The following is a 22,681-nucleotide window of genomic DNA, read 5'->3' on the forward strand; positions in this document are numbered from 1 at the left end:
GGGAAAGGTCGAGGGCTGGAGAGGAAGGAATCTGACGGGAGAGAAGAAAGGAGAAAGGGAAGGAGGAGGGGACCCAAAGGGAGGTGATAGGCAGGTGAGAAGGTCAGAATGGGGAATAGAGGAAGGGGTGAGGGAAGAAGTAATTGATATTCATGCCATCAGGTTGGAAGCTACCCAGACGGACTATGAAGTGTTGCTCCTCCACCCTGAGGGTGGCCTCATCTTGTCATAAGAGGAGACCTGAAGGAGGGACTTGGCCCAAAAGAAAAGTCAACTCGATGCTGCCTGACCTGCTGGCTTCCTACAGCATTTTGTGTGTGTTGCTTTGGATTTCCAGCAGCTGCAGACTTCCTTGTGTTTGAGGAAGTATACAGCACTGTCCCTTGACGTTCGGTACCAGGACCACTACTTTTAATGGCTTGGACTTGGCTGCAAAAGCTACCATTTCCGAATCTGCAGTCAACCCCAAACTCGGAAGTTTAGCGACCCCGAAGAAAGCCCAGGGCAACACACACACAAAGTGCTGGAATAACTCAGCAGGTGAGGCTACGGTTTAGTGAACTGTGGGGAGGATGGTCAACTCCTCAAGAGGATGTGGGCAAAAGAATGGATCCTGGGGCAAATGTTTATCCCTCTACTCGCATCATTTTGCCAACTTTTCTCCTGATTCATGCATTGGTAGAATTGTATTTGTGTGGGTACCCCTCCCTTGAGCATTTATTCAGCTTGGGCATTGCCGGGTGGTCAGGAGTGAGGAACCCGTCGGACTTTGGGTCCTTGTGCCCCTGGAACTAGCCCAGCTGAGGGCAACTGCAATGTCCTGGCTGTGATTATCTCATCCAAATCTCACTGTGGCTAGCTCTTGCCCGTCTCTGTTATATGTTCCCTTTGCCGGGGAGTTAGATAGATAAGATAGAAGTAGGAAACTTGTTTCCATTGGTAGGAGAGACTAGAACTAGGAGACACAGCCTCAAGATTCAGTGGTGCAGAGTTAGGACGGAGATGAGAAGAAACTGTTTTTCCCAGAGAGTGGTGAATCTGTGGAATTCTCTGTCGAGGGAAGCAGTTGAGGCTTCCTCACTAAATATATTTAAGATACAGTAAGATAGATTTTTGCATAGTAGGGGAATTAAGGGTCATGGGGAAAAGGCAGGTAGGTGGAGTTGAGTTTACAGACAGATCAGCCATGATCTTATTGAATGGCGGAGCAGGCTGGATGGGCCGGATGGCCGACTCCTGCTCCTATTTCTTTTGAGTTTGGCACCCCTCCGTTGTATTAATGGATTTGCAGGTTTGTTAAGTAGTCAGTGACGGACAGGCTGACCTAATTTTGTTCTGCAGGACGGGAAGCAGCTCATATCTGAGAAGCCGGACACCAAGCCCATCGTGGAGGAGAAACTCAGCGACCTGCACAGGCTCTGGGATGAGCTGGAGTCCACGACCAAGACGAAGGCTCAGTGCCTGTTCGACGCCAACCGCACGGAGCTGTTCACGCAGAGCTGCGCGGACCTGGACCTGTGGCTCAACGACCTGGACGCGCAGCTGCAGTCCGACGACCACGGCAAGGACTTGACCAGCGTCAGCATCCTCCTGAAAAAGCAGCAGGTATGCCCTGCGACTCGGGACAGGCTGTCCGCGGCAGCTGGGCGATTCGAATAATTAGCGTGGGCTTTTGCGGAATCGGTGGCGCGGGCGCCACGTGGTGCTGTGGCGGGCGGCCCGGCGGCGTCGCGCTCAGTGCAACGTTTTTACCGCGCCAGCGTGAGGGATTCACTTCCTGCCCGCTGTCTGTAAGGAGTTTGTACGTTCTCCCCGTGTTGTGGGCGCGCTGTGTTGGCACCGAAAGCACGGTGGCAGTTGCGGGCTGCCCCCAGCACGTGCTCAGACCGCGTTGGCTGTTGAAGCAAACGACGCATTTGGCTGCATGTTTCGATGTAGTTGTAAGTCTTAAGACTTTTGCACAGTATTGTAGAAATTTTATTCATTGCACTGTACTGCTGCTGCAGGAAAAAAACATATGTGAGTGATGATAAACCTGATTCTGAGGGTCTCTATTGTGGACTGAGAGTGGGAAGGGGGCAGGGAGAGGGGAATCACGGTTGGGAAAAGGGGAAGGGAGAGGGGAGGGAGCGGGAAGCACCAGAGAGACATTCTGTAATGATCAGTAAACCACTTGTTTGGAATCGAATGACCATGCCTGGTGTGCCAGAGCTGGGTGTGCCTGCACCCGCGCCACCCTCCCCCTCCGACACCCCTCCCACAGCATTCCACCCTCGCCATTTCCTTTTCCTCCTGTCAAAGATTTACAAACTCACTCTCCGCTCCACATTGACAGATACAGTACTGTGCAAAAGTCATCGGCTCCCTATAAATATGCGCCTAAGACTTTTACACAGCACTGTATATGTAACAAATAAAACTGAACTGATCTGGAAATTAGAAACAGATTGATAGAGGACTAATCAAGGTAAGTCTTTAACTGGTGTAGCATCTGTGCCCCCAATTTACCCCCGTTCGCCTAGGGTGAACTGCCGTCGCCCCACTAACAGTGCGATACTCTGTGTAAATACAGTGTAATGGCCCCCCCCCCCCAGTACACGCTCGCAACACAAATACCAGACAATACACCAAAGGCCAGTAAATAATCGCAACTTTAGTTATTTCTCAGTGATGGGTTAGTAGAAACAGATAACCTAAAGGTGCCAAATCAGTAAGTTTATCAGTCTGTGCACATAATATGTTAATACGTTGGAGTTCACGCCTCCGGTTCCATCCACAACGACCTTCCGAGCCTTCGGCCACCGTCCGAACCGCCGACGTCCAGTATCCGCCGCCCTGGAACCGCTGTCCGCTCCTCACACGTCCGTCCTCTTCGCTCGCCTCCCGAAAGAGACCGCAAACTCCTGCTCAGCTCACACATACAAGATAGCACAACAACTCTCCATTGGTTAGTTCCCCCCTTATCTGCAGTCATAACCCAAACATTCCAGACACAGAAACCCATTACAGCATTAAACAACATTACAGAGAAGCCATTTCATTATAACAATACAGAGAAGCCATTTTGTTAGCCTGAACAGTTAACACCACAGTTAATGGTACTGAGAGCCCTACACTGGTTAAATTGCCCAAACTAAAATTTGATTTCCAGGCCCTTACAAGGGAGGAAATAGCATTGGCTGTACCTTTCCCTATTATGGTAAGGAAATAAATGTGCTGTTGAAGGAATGGAGGATAACCTAGGTGGTATTTTTTCTTAAACAGTGTGGACCAAGTAAATGCAGGCCAGTCAATTAAACGTCTGTGATGGGAAAATTATTGAAGAGCAGTGTTGGATCTCTGTTTATTTTCTGATCCTTAGGATTCTTCCAGGAATCAAAAGTGGCGAGCAATCTTTAATTCCAAGATCTCTGTTTATTTTAGAGCGCCAATAAACATACAAATACTAAGCAAGTTTAATTAAAGAGCTGAGAAATGATGCTAAGAGGGGAATTAATGCTGAGGGGTGCTTCTGAAAGAGCTATCACTTTTATAGATAAGGAAAATTCCATAGATAGGAATTAATTAGTTAATAGGCTGCATAATTAAAACAATTACATCACGTGGGTGATGTGCCAATGAAAACTGAGAAAGGTGATAAACCGTTAGTTTAACTGCTGTGCCGCTTTCTGCCCATGAGTATGAGAAAAAGGGAGTTAGTTAAAAAGTACAAATCTTACAAAAAGTAAGATTTTTGCAAAGACAGTGGTTTCCAACAGCATAAGTCAGAATTTAGAGATCCTCTACGAGGTTAGTCCTTGCCCTTTTCAAAAGGGAGAGACTCGACTCCTCAGGTTTTTCCGTCCACAGCAAAGGCTGTGGCTGAACCAATAGTAGTAATTTAGTTACTACTAGTAACAAGTAGTTTTCTTGCAGATGATCCCTGAGAACACCCCAGCGTGAATATAATAGGATACAACAGGGTTTAAGAGACTCTTAGATAGGTACATGGAGCTTAGAAAAATAGAGGGCTATGCGGTAGGGAAATTCTAGCCAGTCTCTAGAGTAGGTTACATGGCTGGCACAACATTGTGGGCTGAAGGGCCTGTAACGTGCTGTAGATTTCTATCTTCTATGAATATGATCAGCAAACGTCACGTTTACCAATGCCCTCGGTAAGAACTTTTTAAAATGTAATTTCTCACAATCTCAGGCAATCACAGTTATATCCTTCTACACCAGGACTCCATGGACCCCTTGCTTAACGATATTGGTCCATGCCACAAAAAAGGTTGGAACCCCTGTTCTAAATGTATACTGTATGTCAATATAGAACTTTAGAACAGTACAGATCCTTTAGCCCTCAACATTGTGCTGACCCTTTAACCTGGCCGCCACCCCGGCAGAAAAAGGATTGTGGTCAATCACCTTAACCCTGCATCCACCCAGTTGACAACCCTGCCATTAGAATCAGTTTCTGCTTTACATGGTTAACATCCTTTAAAACTCTGAACCTCTGTTAATTCTCCCCAACATCTTTTGCCCGGGCTGAACTCACTCAGCTCTGACCGCCTCTGCTTACGTGATCTCCTGGGTTACGTGGGCTTTGTCACATTTATCAACACAGAGAATCACGTTACTACAAGGAAGGGGATGTGACCATAAGACAAAGGAGCAGAAGTCGGCCATTTCATCATGAGCTGATCCAATCTCCCCCTTAGTCCCATTCCCCCGCCTTCTCACCATAACCTTTGATGCCCTGACTACTCAGATACCTATCAATCTCTGCCTTAAATACACCCAATGACTTGGCCTCCACTGCCACCCGTGGCAACAAATTCCATAGATTCACCACCCTCTGGCTAAAAAATTTTTTTCGCATCTCTGTTCTGAATGGGTGCCCTGCAATCCTCAAGTCATGTCCTCTCGTACTAGACTCCCCCACCATGGGAAACAACTTTGCCACATCCACTCTGTCCATGCCTTTCAACATTCGAAATGTTTCTATGAGGTTCCCCCCTCATTCTTCTAAACTCCAAGGAGTACAGTCCAAGAGCGGTCAAACGTTCCTCATATGTTAACTCTCTTATTCCCGGAATCATTCTAGTGAACCCTTGGTGGCACATTATGTTGTTTCAGCTGATGCCCTGCGTGTAGGAGGTCATAAATCTCATAGTTCTGTCTGTTTAAAAGCATTATCTCTGACACCCACCCTATGCTTGCCTCCAAACACCTTATAAGTTATACCCCTTTGCATTTGCCATTTGCACCCTGGGGTGGAAAAAGTCTCTGGCTGCCCACTCGACCTACGCCCCTTATCATCTTGTATATCTCCATGAAGTCACTGTTCATCGTCCTCCTCTCCAAAGAGAAAAGTCAGTCTTTCCTCACAAATCTCCAAGTAAATATCCTCTGCACCCTCTCGAAAGCTTCCCAATCCTTCCAATAATGATGAACCTGACTCTGTTGTGGATTGAGAGTGGGAAGAGGGCAGGGAGAGGGCAATTGTGGGTGGGGGGGAGAGGGGTAGGGAGCGGGAAGCACCAGAGAGACATTCTGTAATGATCAATAAATCAATTGTTTGGAATCAAATTACCTTGCCTGGTATCTCAGGGCTGGGTGTGTCTGCACCTGCACCACCGCCCCCACCCCCTCACCCAGCATTCCTTCTCTGCCACCTGTCTCACATCTCTCCACTCGCTGTTCCCAAAGTCGTTTGCTTCCGCCTTATTTGCAGATTTGCTGTCTGCTCCACGTCGACAAATACAGTACTGTGCAAAAGCCTCAGGCAGCTAGAACTGAACACAGTTCTCCAAGTCTGGTCCAGCCAGTGTTTTCTACGGCTGCAACGTTACCTCTTTTTGTCTTTTCTGGTGTCCTTTGTGGGTTGGCAGACAGGTGTTTACCGGCGCATTGACCGAGATGTGCCAAATTACCGCTCCTGCTGGGACAAACCCTGAGAAAGGTGAATGTGCTGTGTCTGAAGCACATTAAACCTGTTTGCACATGGAAACTCACTTGCTATTGGACTTACAGAGTTGGCATGCACAGGGATTGTTGTGCCAACCGGCAATGCTAAAAGCGTTTTATTACAGCAAGACAAAGGTTTTTTTCCCCCACCTCTTGAGAATGGAATTTAATATCGAAATGAGGAGATGCTGTTCTTTGCAAGGGGCAAAGTTCACACACGGAGGCGGGCGGTGTCAGGATTTCAGTCAAAGTACGTTTATTACCAAGAGTATGTCTGAATTATACGACTTGGAGATTCGTCCGCTTACAGGCAGCCACAAGGCAAGAAACCTGAAAGAACTCCAATTTTTAAAAAAAGACCAACACCCAAAGCAGAGAAATCGCGCAAACGATAAACGCAAGCAGCAGCATTCAGAACAAAATTGTGTCCATTGACATGAAGCCAAGAGCAGGCCCTCGGCCTCAGTTCATCACACAGCGGGGCAAATCACCGCAAAGCTTGCAGACGTGAAATCCGGAGCAGCCTCTGCGGAGAGAGGAGAAAACATCACGGAAAATTTAATCAGTTATTCTAAAATATTCAATGGTTCAATTTAGTATCAGAGAATGTATACGGTATACAGCCTGAAATTCTTACTCTTCACAGACATCCACGAAACAGGCAGGATAAAACCCCCAAAGAACGAATGACAGAAAAAAAGTTGGAACCTTAAAGCCACCCTTCCCCCTCCCACGCACAGTCGGCCATTTTAAAGGCAAGATTCTTAAAGCTGGGGTTGAACCAAAATATGTCACCACCTCATAGTTCTATCATTGTAATTCTTTTTTAAAAGCATGTTTAAGGAGATCGTCACTAGTTCAGTAGGTTTTTCTCTAATGTTGAGTTGAGGCCTCTGTCGGTCAGAGTAGGCCACGGATACTGGATCCCAGCTGCCTAGATACGCAAGCCTGCAGCAAGCTGTTGCCCATGTAGCTGGTTCCCCCTCTCCAGGCTTCTGATGAACCCAAAGGAACGGCAGAGACCGATACAGTTTGGTACAAGCAGCATCGCAGGAGTTGCCAGCCAATGTAGGGACTGCCTTAGGGACTCCAGCTCTAGATTTTTTTCTCTCAGGGTTCACTCCCGAAGCCTTCCTCGTGAGTGGGTGTAGCCACAAGGCAAGCTGAGGTTTGAGATCAGAATTTTCCTTCTCGCAGATGAGCTGATGAGCCCCATCTGCCCGAAGCGACTGGCTTTAAGGTGCCAGTAACCCACCTTTGCCCCTTCTCCGGTCAGTAGAGACGGTTCCGCACGTGAAGGCCAGAGGTTAGACTTGGTTATTGGAGGCTATTTGAGGCGCACGCCATTGGGAGCATTTAATAGGTAGTGGGAGCTTGTCCATGTGACCACTGCTGACTATACCAACCTTACGAAACCCTGTAGTGTAAGGTGTGGAATCATGACAAATACAAGGGGGAAAAAAATCACTATTACTGAACTTACATGAGAAAAATGTTAAGTAAAGGTAAAATGTGAGTGAAACAACCAATATTTTTAAGGGTTTGCGTTATGGAAAATTGCAAATGAATTGGTATTCTAGGAATGCAACCCCTCTGTAACTGTCTTAATATTAATCCAAACAAATATTGAAGGCGTAATCTGGGCCCGTAGTATTATCCAGGATCCCACCCGTCCATCCAGCATCCCCTCTGACTTTCTACCATCAGGCAGGAGACTCCGATGCATAAAGACAAGAACGGTCAGGATGGGAAACAGTTTCTTCCCTCAAGCCGTCGGGTTTCTGAACTCCTGGCCGCGTTGCTTTCAGAGTGTCACCGGTTAATCTGTCCTGTGCAAATATTTAATTTATGCATAATTCATCGGTAGGTTTTAACTGTATACAAATGTAACACTTACCCAAGAGGCTGGTATATGTCTAGGGGAAAAGGAGATCCAGCCACTCACCAACCCACCTCCCGTACATGCAGGTGCTGTGAGAATCGAGTTTATGCCTCGCGCCCGCCAACAGTATCAAACCCACAACAAATACCATTATGAAATACACTTTAAAGAGTTTACTAAAATTAAAAGAGTATTAGGCAATACAATATATATATATACAAGGAAAAAAACAAAAGGCGCCAACTTATCAAAGTTCAGTCAGTTTAGTGCACTCGTTGGAGCTCAACCATCGAACCATTCGACCCCTCGTCACTTGCCTCCGACTTCCACGTCTTCCACCTCGGACTCCCCGGTGGTCTTCCGAGCACACGTCCACCTTCCTCGGCGTCTTCCTCCCGACTCCCTTCACACCACAAGCCCGCGCAACCCCTCCCCCAAGTTCCCAGCCTCACAAAACACAATAACATTCCCCATTGATTAACAAATGAATACAATTACCATATCAGCCATTCTAAAGCGAAACAACGGCGAGAGAAACACTTATCAGACAAAGAAGCATTCCTACTCGTAACCAACAATAGAAGCCATTTTGAGTAACATACACAGGACATTGTACACATCCTATATAGTTAAATGACAATAAATTTGAATTATTCTACAAAGTTGAGTAGAAATTTATTATCCGAGTATGTATACATCAGCATTCATTTTTGCAGGCATTCACAGTGGAACAAAGAAGTTCAGCAGAATCAATGAAGAACTACACACAACAACAAATGTGCAAAAGAAGAGAAACTTGCAAATGCAATAAATAAATGAAGAGACAAAAAGAGGAGCAAATAGATAATGCTGTCATCATGAGTTGCAGAGTCATTGAAAGTGACTCCGTAGGTTGTGGAGTCACTTCATAGTTGAGTTGGGTGAAGTTATCCACACTGGTTCAAGAGCCTGATGGTTGAGGGGTAGTAACTGTTCCTGAACCTGGTGGCGCGAGTCCTGAGGCTCCTGTACCTTCTACCTGATGGTTGTGGGGTAGTAACTGTTCCTGAACCTGGTGGCGCGAGTCCTGAGGCTCCTGTACCTTCTACCTGATGGTTGTGGGGTAGTAACTGTTCCTGAACCTGGTGGCGCGAGTCCTGAGGCTCCTGTACCTTCTACCTGATGGTTGAGGGGTAGTAACTGTTCCTGAACCTGGTGGCGCGAGTCCTGAGGCTCCTGTACCTTCTACCTGATGGTTGAGGGGTAGTAACTGTTCCTGAACCTGGTGGCGCGAGTCCTGAGGCTCCTGTACCTTCTACCTGATGGTTGAGGGGTAGTAACTGTTCCTGAACCTGGTGGCGTGAGTCCTGAGGCTCTTGTACCTCCTTCCTGATGGCAGCAGCGAGGAGAGAGCGTGAGCGGGCTGGTTGGGGGTCCCTGACGATGGATGTTGCTTTCCCGCGGAAATACAGAACGAAGGAGACAGACAAACAGGAGCGAATGGATAAATAAATAAGTATACAAACAAGCAAGCAATTAATGTCAAGAACATCAGACAAAGAGTCCTTGTAAGTGAGCCCATCGGTTGTGGGGATCAGTTCGGTGTTGAAGCGAGTGAAGTTATCCACGCGGGTTCAGGAACCTGGCGGTTAAAGGGCAGTGGCTGCTCCTGAATCTCGTGGTGTGGGGCCCGAGGCTCCTCTATTGCAGCAGCTCCCGATGGCAGCTGTGAGAAGGGAGCATGGCCCAGGTGGTGGGTGGTTCTCGGTGATGATGTTATAATTTCCTTTCTTCGTCCCGCCGTTTCTCGCAGATGCTGGAAAATCAGATGCAGGTCCGGCAGAAGGAGCTGGAGGAGCTGAAGAACCAGGCGCAGGCCCTGGGGCAAGAGGACACGAACGTCGTGGAGATAGATGCCAAGCAGAGGAGGGTGGAGGAGAGATTCCAAGAGATGATGAGGCCTGTCGATGAAAGGCGCAGAAATCTCCTGGCCTCCAAAGAAGGCCATCAGTTCAATCGGGATTTGGAGGACGAAATTGTAAGTTTCTCAGATCTGGCTTTACTCAATACACCCACTTTTTGTCTCCGTAAAATAATGGATCCTGTGTTTCCACATACACATAAAGGAAGACCGGAGGCAGATTTAATTGTAATATTCAAAGCAACATACACAAATTGCTGGAGGAACTCAGCAGGTTAGGCTGACCATCTGTACAGAAGTTAATAAACGTTCGACGTTTTGGGCCGAGAGCCTTCTTCAGGACTGGAGAGGAAGGGGGGGAAGACGCCAGAATAAAAATGTGGGGGGCGGTGGAGGAGGATAGGTGGAAGGTGATAGTGAAGCCAGGTGGGTGGGGAAAGGTCAAGGGCTGGAGAGGAAGGAATCTGACAGGAGAGGAGAAGTGGACCACAGGAGAAAGGGGAGGAGGGGGCCCGGGGGTGGTGGGGAGTGATGGGCAAGCGAGAAGAGGCAAAAGGCCAGAGAGGGGAATCAAAGAGGGGAGAGGGAGGGAAAAAAATTACCGGAAAGAAAAACTGATATTCATGCCATCAAGTTGGAGGCTAACCAGACGGAATATGAGGTCTCGCTCCTCCACCTTGAGGGTGGCCTCATCGCGGCACAAGAGGAAGCCATTGACCGACCTGTCGGAATGGGAATGGGAATTTTGGGATATTCAGAACTGAGCTGGGAAAAAAAAATCAGCAGGGTTATGGAGAGGGGGTGGGGAGTGTGGACTTGATAGCTTCCTTCCATTCTGTTACCTTTCTGGGAAAGCTACGCTATCTTTAGTGAAGAGCGGGAGGCCATTGAAGTGTCATAAATGCCTGTGGGCATCACTAATGGCCAAGGGAAAGGACATCTGCCCTCCCTCCCCTGCCTGGACTGCGTGCAGTTCCGGCTGTGTTGACTCTAAAATGTCCAGCATGGCTTTGAGTATAGTATAGTTAATCTGGGAATTTTTTTTTTAATACAGCAATTCCCATAATCTGGCCCTCTCCCTGTCCTAAACACAAGAGGTTCTTTATATGCCAGTAATCTTGATCAAAGCGCCCAAAATCCTGGAGGAGCTTGGTAAGTCAGGCACCATCTGTGGAGGAGTGTTGATGAAGGGTCTTGGCTCAAGACTCTGACTATTCACTGTGCCTGACTTGCTGAATTCCTCCAGGATTCTGTGCATGTTGGCCTTCTCTCTGTGCTGGGATTATCAATTACTACGCAAGTCCAAGATCTTAGGGGCAGGTTTCTGACCAGAGGCGGGGTTCCAGCAAAACCTGCATTCAACAAACCAAGGAGTCTAGCATTGACCTAACGTTTGAACGGCAGGAGTACGCATGTATTTTGTTTCATCGCCAACCTAGCTAAAAATTGAGTCCTACTTTAGAGGAGGATTCAGTTGCATTTGTTTTAAATTGCTGTATTAAATGTGTTCAGAATCTTGCAAAGTCATAATTGCTCTCTCTTCCCTCTCTCCTCTCCCCTCTGTCTCTGCCTCCCTCCTCCCCTCCCCCTCTCCTCCATACCTCCCTCCCTCCATCTCTCCATCACCCCTCCCCCTCCCTTGTCCCCTTGCCCCTCTCTCCCTCCCCTCTTTCCCCCTCTCCTTCCCGCTCTCTCACCCCTCTCTCCCCCTCCTCTCCCCTCTCCTTCTCCATACCTCCCTCCCTCCTTGCCTCTCCATCACCCCTCCTCCTCCCTCGCCCCTCACTCCCCCTCCCTTGCCCCTCTCTCCCACCCCTCCTCGCCCCTCTCTCCCACCCCTCCCTTGCCCCTCTCTCCCACCCCTCCCTCGCCCCTCTCTCCCTCTCACTCACTCCCCCTCTCCCCCACCCTCCAGCTGTGGGTTAATGAGCGGATGCCACTCGCTACCTCGACCGACCACGGAAACAACTTGCCAACGGTGCAGCTGCTCATTAAAAAGAACCAGGTGAGTCACGGGCTCGACCGGGGTCGCTTCCTTTTCACGAAAACCCTCCGCGTTTCAGCAAGACTTGCTCAACACCTGCTCCTGTACATCTGTTCCTCACTGAAGTAATTGCCCACGTGTGCCTCGGCTGACTCGTCGATACAGATACAGTGTGCAACCTTTGCTCTGCAAGGCTGCCAATTGCAGATTATTCTCATCCAGCTAATGATTACTTTTTCTGCCCTTCTGTGACACCGATGTAATTACCAGGCAAGGAGAGGGTGGTTTACACGGACATAGTGAAGGGGATTTCGGTATATAATACTTCAAACTGCAGGTTGATCAAACCAGTCCTCGTAGAGGGATCGGAAGTGGAGAGAGTGAGCAATTCCAGTCTCCTGGGTGTTAATGTCTCCAAGGACCTAACCTGATACCAGCATATCGATGCAGCTACAAAGAAGGCAAGACAGTGGCTATATTTCATTAGGAGTCTGAGGAGATCTGGTTTATCACCTAAAACACTCGAAAAATTCCACAGATGTACCGTGGCGAATATTCTGACTGGCTGATATTGGGGGGGGGGGCGGGGTGTTGCTACAGCACAGGATCAAAATAAGCTGCAGAGAGTTGAAAACTCAGTCAGCTCCATCACGGGCACCGGCCTCTGTAGTACCAGGACGTCTTTAAGGATCAATGCCTCAAAAAGGTGGCATCCATCATTAAGGACCTCCACCACCCAGGGCATGCACTCTTCTCATTGTTACCATCAGGGAGGAGGTACAGAAGCCTGAAGACACACACTCAACGATTCAGGAACAGCTTCTTCCCCTCTGCCATCAGGGAGGAGGTACAGGAGCCTGAAGGCACACGCTCAGCAATTCAGGAACAGCTTCTTCCCCTCTGCCATCTGATTTCTGAATGGACATTGAACCCATGAACACTACCTCACTACTTTTTATTTCTGTGGTGAATCTGAGGCGGCTGTGGAGGCCAGGTCACTGGGTATATTTAAGGAAGAGGTTGATAAGTTTCTTGATTAGTCGGGGCATGAGGGGATACGGGGAGTAGGCAGGAGATTGGGGGCTGAGAGGGAAATGGATCAGCCATGGCGAAATACAGAGATACAGCGCAGAATAGGCCCTTCCAGCTGAGACGCCCAGCAATCTCCTGATTTAATCCTAGCCTAACCTTGGGACAATTTACCTACAATTTACAACTTTCTGCAGCTTACTTTGATCCTGTGCAGTAACCACCTCCTCCGTACTGATGTAGCCAGTTAGAATGCTCTTTCCATACAGCGGTAGAAATTTCTGAGTATTTTTTGGCCTCAAGCTCCTAATGAAATAAAGGAATGAGGTCATATCAAAATTGAGCAAAGCACTAATGAAGTTAAACTGCAAGAGAAATAACAATTTTAGACTCTATTCCAACACCTTTTAACCGTTTTGGATGGGGCAGCCACAAATCGTAGCAAGTCCCATAAACAGTGAGATAAATGGGAGGCTACGGTCGTGGAACTGAGAACTTGCAGAAGTCAGAATCAAAAGCTGATTGGAAATAGCTCCAAGCTTTATTGAGTCGCCGACTGTTCAGAAGTTGGTTAAAGAGGCGCTGTTGGGCTGAAGGGACAGGGTAATTATTTTTAATATTGTATTCTAGATGAAGGTTGATAAATTTTTGAACATTGAGGGGATAGGAACCTGCAGTTCATGGTGAAAGAGGACTTGAGGTACGGACTTTAGCCACGTAATCATCAGCAGAGCAGGCTCGATGACTTCGTCGAGCACCGTCATCTGCCACAAAAATTGGGATTTGCTGGAGGCCACCCATTTTAATTCTCCTTTCCATTCCCATTCTGACATGTCAGTCTGTTGTTCCCTCTACTCCCTGCCACGATGAGGCCACACTGAGGTTGGTGGAGCAACACCTTGCATTCCGTCGGGGTAGCCTCCAACCCGATAGCATGGGCATCAATTCCTCAAACTCTCCCATCAACATTTCCCATTCTTGTTTCCTTGTCACACCTTGTCTCCTTACCTGGCCAGCACCTCCCTCTGGTGCTCCTCCCCCTTCCCCTTCCTCCATGGTCTTCCATCCTCTCCTATCGGACTCCCCCTGCTCCAGTCAACTTCCCAGCTCTTTACTTCACTCCTTCCCCTTTCCCCGGTTTCACCCTTCACCTGCCACCTTGTACTTCTTCCGTCCCCACCCCACCTCCTTACTCCGACTTCTTCACCCTTCCTGTCCAGTCCTGATGAAGGGTCTCGTCCCGAAACGTCGACTGTTCATTCCCATCCACAGATCGTCCCATCCTGCTGAGCTCTTCCACCACATTGTGTGTATTGCACAGTACCTGTTGCGTCTGTGCGGATGGGGTTCGTGGCTTGTCCCTGCTCTCTGTTTAAATATCTTCGCGATGATCGTAAAATGGGGGAACGGTGGGCAACAGCTAACGCTTTCGTTCTGGCCCTCCAGACCCTTCAGAAGGAGATCCAGGGCCACCAGCCCCGAATAGACGACATCGCGGAGCACGGAGAGACGATGGCCAAAGCAGGGCGCATCGACTCGGAGGTGCTGCGAGCCCGCCTGGGGGACCTCCAGCAGATGTGGAGGCAGCTGAAAGAGGAGACGGACAGGCGCAACGATCGGCTGCAGGAATCCCAGAAGGCGCAGCAGTTTTATTTTGACGCTGCCGAGGCCGAGGCATGGATGGGCGAGCAAGAGCTTCATATGATGTCAGAAGAGAGGGCTAAGGTACCAAAACAAAAAGATCAAACAGTATACGGTTCAAAGAAATACCTGCATTTTCCACCCACTCATTCGATAGTCGGGTGCCAAATGTACAGGTGCCCCCCCCCCCCCGCCCTCAATCCGAAGGTAGAGCGTTCTTCTGAAACCGTTTGTAAACCAAAATAGCAGTTACCATTAATTTATATGGGGAAAATTTTTGAGCGTTCCCAGACCCAAAAAATAACCTACCAAAGCAAACCAAATAACACATAAAACCTAAAATAACACGAACATATAGTAAAAACAGGAATGATATGATAAATATACAGCCTATATAAAGAAGAAATATTGTATGTACGGTGTAGTTTCACTTATCAAACTCGGGAAGACAGCGAGCCAAAATTGATTTGGAGGAAAAAAAATCCTCCATATACACATACACACATACATATGCAATACACGCATACACAAACAACTGCCCGCACCAGGCTTCACGGTCGTAGTCTTTCTTGGGGTGAACACAGGTGTAAAGCGGGCGTCTTCTTTTCATAAAAGCGAAAATCCTCTTTGGTTAGCGAAAACAGGCACTAAGGTAGGTCTTTCGTAACAGCGAGCTGTCGTAAAGCGGACGTAAGAGAAACGGGGGCCCACCTGTATGTCGAAAATCAATTTTGGCATTTTTAAAACAGAATTTAATAGAGATGAGCCGGGATCGCTTCCTTTGTCGTGAAGTGCTCTGTTGTGTTACTGCCAGCTTGTGACCGAGAGTGGGACCGTTTAAGGTGATCAGGGCTGGACTTGATGTTGAGATCATTCCCTCACTGGTTGGGGTATGGGACCAAAGAAAGAACTGCCACTGGACTTGACCATGAAGTGAAAATTGGCTGCTCTTGGACCTAGCAAGCAGGTGCTGTCAAACGTTTCTGTGGATTAAGGGCTCCTGTAAACCTTGACACGTTCCAAGTGAGCCCTTCAAATATTGTCCAGTTCCCAGGAAGCCCCTCCAGCATTGGATCCTCTCCCAGGGAGCCTCTGAAAACAATGTCCTTCCTCAGGGGAATCCCAGCAAATGTTGATGTGGCCTCATGGAGTCCCTCAAAAGTTGCCTCTCCTCCAGGCAGCATATTGTCCCTCTCCCAGGAACTCCTGCAAAAGTTGATGGTTATTTTGCAAGCCCCCACAATCATTTCTCCTGAGGAGCTCTGCAGTTCCCGGGAGACCCAGCGAGCATCGTCTTTTCTCAAGAAAACGATTGTCTTTTTCCAACAAGGCAAGCATGATCTTTTCCCAAGAAACTTCGCCAGAGTCCCTTGGGGCTCCTGTAAAGAATGCCCCTTCCTGGAAGTCCCTGTAAAGCTTGCCTAGTTCCTAATAACCCAAACTAGGAAGGATATGCAGAGTTAAATAGTGGGACATATTTTCAATTACACTTGCAAGGAGACCTGGCTGAATAATCCATTCGGTAATCTTCGAAGGTGCCTGCCTGCTACCTCACTTTCAAAAAGGGACAAATTTTGGAGTTCAAATGCCACGTTGTATATTTTGAGTCGGAGAGGTCAGGGTATACTCCACAGAACATCAACTCATTCATTGTAACGCACCGAATATGCTGGAGGAACTCAGCGGACCGGGCAGCATCTGTGGAGGGGAATAAACAGTTGATATTTCGGACTGAAAACTGATGAGGGGTCTTGGCCTGAACCAGCGGCTGTTTATTTCTCTCCGGAGATGCTGCCCGAACTGCTGAGTTCCTCCAGAATTCTGAGTGGATTTCCAGCGTCTGCAGAACCTCTCGTGTGTCGAGCTCATTTATTACGGTTGTTTTGTGTTATAATTTGCCTCTCCTGCGGTAGCCGGTTTGCCCCATCTAATTCCCAATAGCGGATAGCGGGACGTCACTTGCAGGCGGCGGCATTCTGTTTGGGCGGGGTGTGTTTGTTGGCGAAATGTCCTCCAGTCTTAACGGCAATGTCTTGTGTGTGAAGGACGAGCAGAGTGCGATGGCGATGGTCAAGAAGCACCAGGTGGTGGAGCAGTCACTGGAGGACTACGCGCAAACCATCCACCAGCTCTCCAACCTCAGCAGGAACCTGGTAACAAACAGCCACCCCGAGAGGTCAGTGCCAACTCTGTACAGTGTGCGGTTCCCATTTCAGAGCCCCGGCTGCCGGGGGGGTTCCTATCACTTTGCAAAGTATTACCCTGAATCGACTTCCCCTATTGTTGCTCGTTGTAGGAGAGGACACTGGTGCTGATTCCTCCCCGTTCAGCGCTGGGGTCTCGATGACTGAGGTGGCTATACCAGTCAGCAGTCCCTCACCAAAGTTGAGTCCTGTTTTGAGCTCAAGGACACACATGAACGGTTGCAATGAAAAACTCACTCACAGCGGCATCACGGGCACAGAGTGTCGTATAATCCTCTGGGAATCACTATAGTGCTGTTAAACCGAAAGCTTCACACCACCTTAGTTTCTTCCGCCTGGCAGTTAATCTGATCGACCATTCTCGTTCAAACCCCCAACCCCTTCCCCCTCTAGCTTACCTCAGTCACTGCGCTGTAAACACTTTAAACCAATACATCTCACACATGGATGAGAGAGGGCTGGAGGGTTATGGGCTGGATGCAGGTCAACGGGACTAGCGGAATAAAGTTTCGGCACAGACTAGAAGGGCCGAATGGCCTGCTTTCTGTGCTGTAGTGTCCCATGGTTCTAATTTTGATATTGCTTTTTTCCATTGTAAATGCATGCTATATTTATGAATGTTTTATTCCATATCTGTACTTCTAGCATCATGTTTATACAGTTCTTTATCATTGTTGAATGTTTTTGTTGCATGTCACATCAACACACCATGGCAAATTCCTCATACATGTAAAGTCCTCTTTGTCCTCTTTCTCGACCTCCTCCTCGTCCTCCTCTTCTTCCTCCTCTTCCTCCTCCTTCTCTTCTTCACCTTCTTCCTTCTCCTCCCCCCGTCCTCTTCCTTTAGCTCCCAGTGGGGATCACTACTACCTCCACCACGTCTGCTGATTCAAATGCCCTCATACCAGTTTCTTCAGTGACACTCTATTTTCACACCTAATAGAAGGGAGGTGTGAGATTTCTGCTCGTCACCTCATTTGTCAAAGTGAAATGTTAATGCTGACCCCATATAATTGAGTCATAGAGAAGGACGGCACTGAAACAAGCCCGTCAGTCCATCTAGTCCATAACAAACAATTTAAACTGTCTACTCCCATCGACCAGCACCGGTACCACAGCCCTACATACCCCAACTATCCGTGTACCTGTCCAAACTTCTCTTAAACGTTGAAATCGAGCTCGTGTGCACCTCTTGTGCTGGCAGCTCGTTCCACACTCTCACCACCCTCTGGGTGAAGAAGTTTCCCCTCATGTTCCCCTTAAACTTTTCACATTTCACTCTTAACCCATGACCTCTGGGCGTAGTCCCACCCAACCTCAGTGGAAAAAGCCTGCTTGCATTTACCCTGTCCATACCCCTCATTATTTTGTATACCTCTTTTGTAAATCTCCTCTCAATCCTCTACATTCCAAGGAATAAATTCCTAACCTATTGAGTCTTTCCTTATAACTCAGGTCCTCCAGGCCCGGCAACGTCCTTGTAAATTTTTTCTGTGCTCTTTCATCTTTATTTACATCTTTCCTGTCAGTTGGTGACCAGAACTGCACACAGTACTCCAAATTAGGTCTCACCAACGCCTTATACAACTTGAACATAGCATCCCATCTCCTGAACTCAATACTTTGATTTATGAAGGACATAGAATATGGGCATAGTTTTGGTAAGACCCTTGGGAACTCCAGATTGGGAATTGCTTGGGTTCAACCCAACTGTTATCTGTTATTGGTATGAAAAGCTGTTTGACTCATGAGAATCTGTGGAACTTGATACAGATAATGAAGCAGTTCACACCTGCATATGACAACACAAAATTTAGAGCAGGTATCATTGATTGCATAAAACCATTTCTACCGAGAGGAAGAGTCTAACCCCCTGTAACGTTTAGCAATACAGGGTCCTCCATTGGCAAATGGATTCACCACTGAAATAAGCGTGAGGAGCTACATTTTGGTAGGACTAATCAAAATAGGACATACATGGTAAATGGTAGGGCATTGAGGAATGCAGTAGAACAGAGTGATCTAGGAATAATGGTGCATAGTTCCCTGAAGGTGGAATCTCATGTGGATAGGGTGGTGAAGAAAGCTTTTGGTATGCTGGTCTTTATAAATCAGAGCATTGAGTATAGGAGTTGGGATGTAATGTTACAATTGTACAAGGCATTGGTGAGGCCAAATTTGGAGTATTGTGTACAGTTCTGGTCACTGAATTATAGGAAAGATGTCAACAAAATAGAGAGAGTACAGAGGAGATTTACTAGAATGTTACCTGGGTTTCAGCACCTAAGTTACAGAGAAAGGTTGAACAAGTTAGGTCTTTATTCTTTGGAGCATAGAAGGTTGAGGGGGACTTGATAGAGGTATTTAAAATTATGAGGGGGATAGATAGAGTTGACGTGGATAGGCTTTTTCCATTGAGAGTAGGAGATTCGAACAAGAGGACATGGATTGAGAGTTAAGGGGCAAAAGTTTAGGGGTAACACGAGGGGGAACTTCTTTACTCAGAGAGTGGTAGCTGTGTGAAACGAGCTTCCAGTAGAAGTGGTAGAGGCAGGTTCGATATTGTCATTTAAAGTAAAATTGGATGGGTATATGGACAGGAAAGGAATGGAGGGTTATGGGCTGAGTGCAGGTCAGTGGGACTAGGTGAGAGTAAGCGTTCGGCACGGACTAGAAGGGCTGAGATGGCCTATTTCCGTGCTGTAATTGTTAAATGAAAGAAGCAATTGGTCTACCCATGTAGGTGTTGTGATTGCAAGAGAGTTTGTGACCTGTAGCAAGCGATTTAGCTCCTGACTACCAAAAGCCTTTCCATCTTCTACAAGGTCCAGTTTAGCGGTGTAGTTGCATGGAGGGCTGTATGAGAGGAAAAGGGTTGGATTGATCTGAGAGGAGGTTAAAAGGTCATCACAACAGGCCCATTGATCATCTTATTCGCTCACCCACCTTCAGCGTTACAACGTGCCTGTAGAGTTTGCCATCAGCAAAATGCCCTGCAGTTACTTTGACCATAAGACCACAAACATAGGAGCAGAATTAGTCCATTCAGCCCATCGAGTCTGCCCCGCTATTTCCTCATGACTGATTTGTCCCTCCTCTCCATAACCTTGACACCTTTGCTAATCAAGAGCATATAAACCTGCACTTTAAATTTACCAAATGACTTGGCCTCCACAGCCGTCTGTGGCAGTTAATTCCACACGTTCACCGCCTTCTGGCAAAAGAAATTCCTCATCATCTCTATGCAAAAGGAACATCCTTATATTCTGAGGCTGTGCCCTCTGGTCCCCCACTGCAGGAAACATTCTCTCCACATCCACTCTGTTTAGGGCTTTCAATATATGATAGATTTAAATGAGATTCCCCCTTCATTCTTCTAAACTCCAGCAAGTACAAGCCCAGAGCTCCTCATGCACTAACCCCTTCAGTCCCAGGTATCATTCTCGTTCATCCTCCGCACCTTCTCCAATGCCAGCACATCCTTTCTTAGACAAGAGGCTCGGAACTGCTCACGATACTCCCAAGTGCGATCTGCCCAATGCCTTATAAAGCCTCTTGCTTTTATATTCTAGTCCTCTCGAAATGAAGGCTAACATTACCTTGACTACTCTTCCCGTACCTCTCAGATCGAGGACCTCTATACCTTTGAAGACGAAGGTGCCGATATGGGAACACCACATGACAGATTTCCATCCGCCACCCTGACCTGGAAAAGTCCTCCTGTTTCTTCACTGCCACAGTAATAGCATTGTTAGAAACCCCTGTTTTTTTTAAATATAAATTCTTCTTATTAGATTTGTAGTTTTTAACAAACATACGTATTTTGCACAGCATGTGGTGGTTCATCCTCAACTGGCAGAAAGCGGTATGGCAGCTAAACTAACGGTTTATCACCATTCTCATCTTTCATTGGCTAAGTATTAGCACCTGACCCGCATGATGTATTACGTAGCCTGTTTACTAGTTTGTTTCTATCTAAGGAATTCCTCATCTCAATTATAAAAGTGATGGCTATTTCAGAAGTACCATCTTTTATTCTTTTCTATCTTTTTATAGAAACATAGAAAATAGGTGCAGGAGTAGGCCATTCGGCCCTTCGAGCCTGCACCGCCATTCAGTATGATCGTGGCTGATCATCCAACTCAGAACCCTGTACCTGCTTTCTCTCCATACCCCCTGATCCCTTTAGCCACAAGGGCCATATCTCCACATTCCACATATCTCCACATTTTGCCTCCACATTCTTTGTGTTGCGGAAAAGGTATTGCTCGGACACGAAGGGAGATCGCTTTTGAAAATCTTTATTATGAAATGATACGTATCAACCTCTTAAAGCAGAGTTCTTGAGACTCTCCCAGACTACACAGACTTTTCTCATTATATAGGCATAGTGTAGGTTATCAAAAGCTTCCAAGCACGTTTGTGAAATACAGCACGCAAGCAGATAATTCCTTTGCTCGATAATCATGTCTTAGCACAGTACAGAAAAAAAAGGTGTAATCAGGTTACTATTTTCCTTATCTATTCGAAGCTACTTCTGCCCGCAGCCTTGAAGCCGGAACAATTACACAGTTCCAAGTATAGACGAAACAGAACATCACTGGATTTTGCCTTGATTACTCCTGCTCAAGCTAGTTAGCCCTTTACAGCAGTCCTGCAGGAACAGTTTAAGGCTGCTGTGGGAGAAAAAACCTCTTTAACCCCTTAGTATCTAGCTAGTAACAAAATCTCTTCCACACTTTGCCTCTCAGCGCCGTTCCTCAGCTCTTCATTTAGTTTGCTTAGGATCTGTATGTTTGTTTGTACTTTAAAAGAAGCGGCCATCAGAATTAAGACTGCTTGTGATTCCTGACTCCCTAAAGGGTCAGAAGGTAAATAGAGACTTAATAGCGTCTTGAGAGCACTTACCCCACGTTGCCAGCAACTATTCACTGCCACCATCACCACAGAGGCTATAAACTTGCAGGCACCCTTAACCTGTAAATAAATCGGAGCAAAGTGGCGGCAAAACCGTTGGTCTGAATGTTACAGTAACTGCGGATTTCAGGCTCACTTGAGAACTTCCTCTCGCGCAGTGACCGGATTACCCTGAGGCAGTCGCAGGTGGACAAGCTGTACGCCGGCCTGAAGGACCTGGCGGAGGAGCGGAGGGAGAAGCTGCAGGAACGCCTGCGTCTCTGCCAGCTCAAGCGGGAGGTGGACGACTTAGAGCAGTGGATCGCCGAGCGGGAGGTCGTGGCGGGCTCCCACGAGCTGGGTCAGGACTATGAGCACGTCACCGTAAGTAACCAAGTGCCTTCTTTAAACGCCTCCCCTCCCGTCCACTCCGTTTCTAATTGACAGATTGAGATGAGAACAAGGGCTGAGTATTTGTTTTAATCCTTTTTGCAGTCACCCACCTTATATCTCAAATTTCAAAGTATAATTTATTTCCAGGAATTGATTCCTAATGGTTTTTCTTTCGTGTTTTTTTTTTCTTTTTCCTTCTCTTAGTGGGGTTTCTTTTTTTTTAGTAAGTTGGGGTTCTCTTTTTTCCTTCTTTTCTTTATAAAAAATATTTTTTTCATTATCATATATTATCCTTTTTTTGACAAGTTTTTTTCTCAGCTTCATTAATTGTATATATATCAACTTGAAGTTTTGTATCATTTTATAGCTGTAGAAGATTATGTATCAATAAAAAGATTCTAAAAATGAAAATTTGTTATCAAGAGTGCATGCACGTCACCAGATACAACCCTGGGATTCTATTTCCTGCAGGCATGCTCAGCAAATCTACAGAACAGAACTTGTAAACAGGATCAATGAACAACAAACTGTGCAAATGCAACTATCAATAAATAGCGATAAGCAACGAGAGCATGAAATAGCAGGATAAAGTGTCCTTAAAGTGTGGGAATACCGGAAGTAGAATGAGTAGTTATCCCCTTTTGTTCAAGAGGGGTAGTAACCGTTGGTGCGAGCCCTGATCTCCGATCACTTCCTGATTGACTCCACTGTTCGGTGTTCTTACAGCCCAAAGCCACCTCATCCATTGACAGTGCACGGAATCAGGTGGATTACGAGAATGTGGCGAGCGCGCGTGCGGCTGA

General features: G+C 47.1%; 1 protein-coding gene across 4 annotated transcripts in view; it reads left to right on the forward strand.

Annotated features, from left to right (window-relative positions):
- The window catches only part of LOC140717621 (spectrin beta chain, non-erythrocytic 1-like), a 448,197-nt gene that overhangs the window by 374,919 nt on the left and 50,597 nt on the right, over positions 1-22,681 (forward strand). For all 4 annotated transcript variants that reach the window (XM_073031202.1, XM_073031201.1, XM_073031203.1 and 1 more), the window contains exons 20-25: positions 1,342-1,605; positions 9,624-9,848; positions 11,647-11,736; positions 14,191-14,469; positions 16,431-16,561; positions 21,665-21,869. In XM_073031202.1, the coding sequence (XP_072887303.1) occupies positions 1,342-1,605; positions 9,624-9,848; positions 11,647-11,736; positions 14,191-14,469; positions 16,431-16,561; positions 21,665-21,869 (1,194 nt within the window). The remainder of the gene's footprint in view (positions 1-1,341; positions 1,606-9,623; positions 9,849-11,646; positions 11,737-14,190; positions 14,470-16,430; positions 16,562-21,664; positions 21,870-22,681) is intronic.

This window comes from Hemitrygon akajei, chromosome 28 (assembly GCF_048418815.1).
Source record: "Hemitrygon akajei chromosome 28, sHemAka1.3, whole genome shotgun sequence".
NCBI lineage: Eukaryota > Metazoa > Chordata > Chondrichthyes > Myliobatiformes > Dasyatidae > Hemitrygon > Hemitrygon akajei.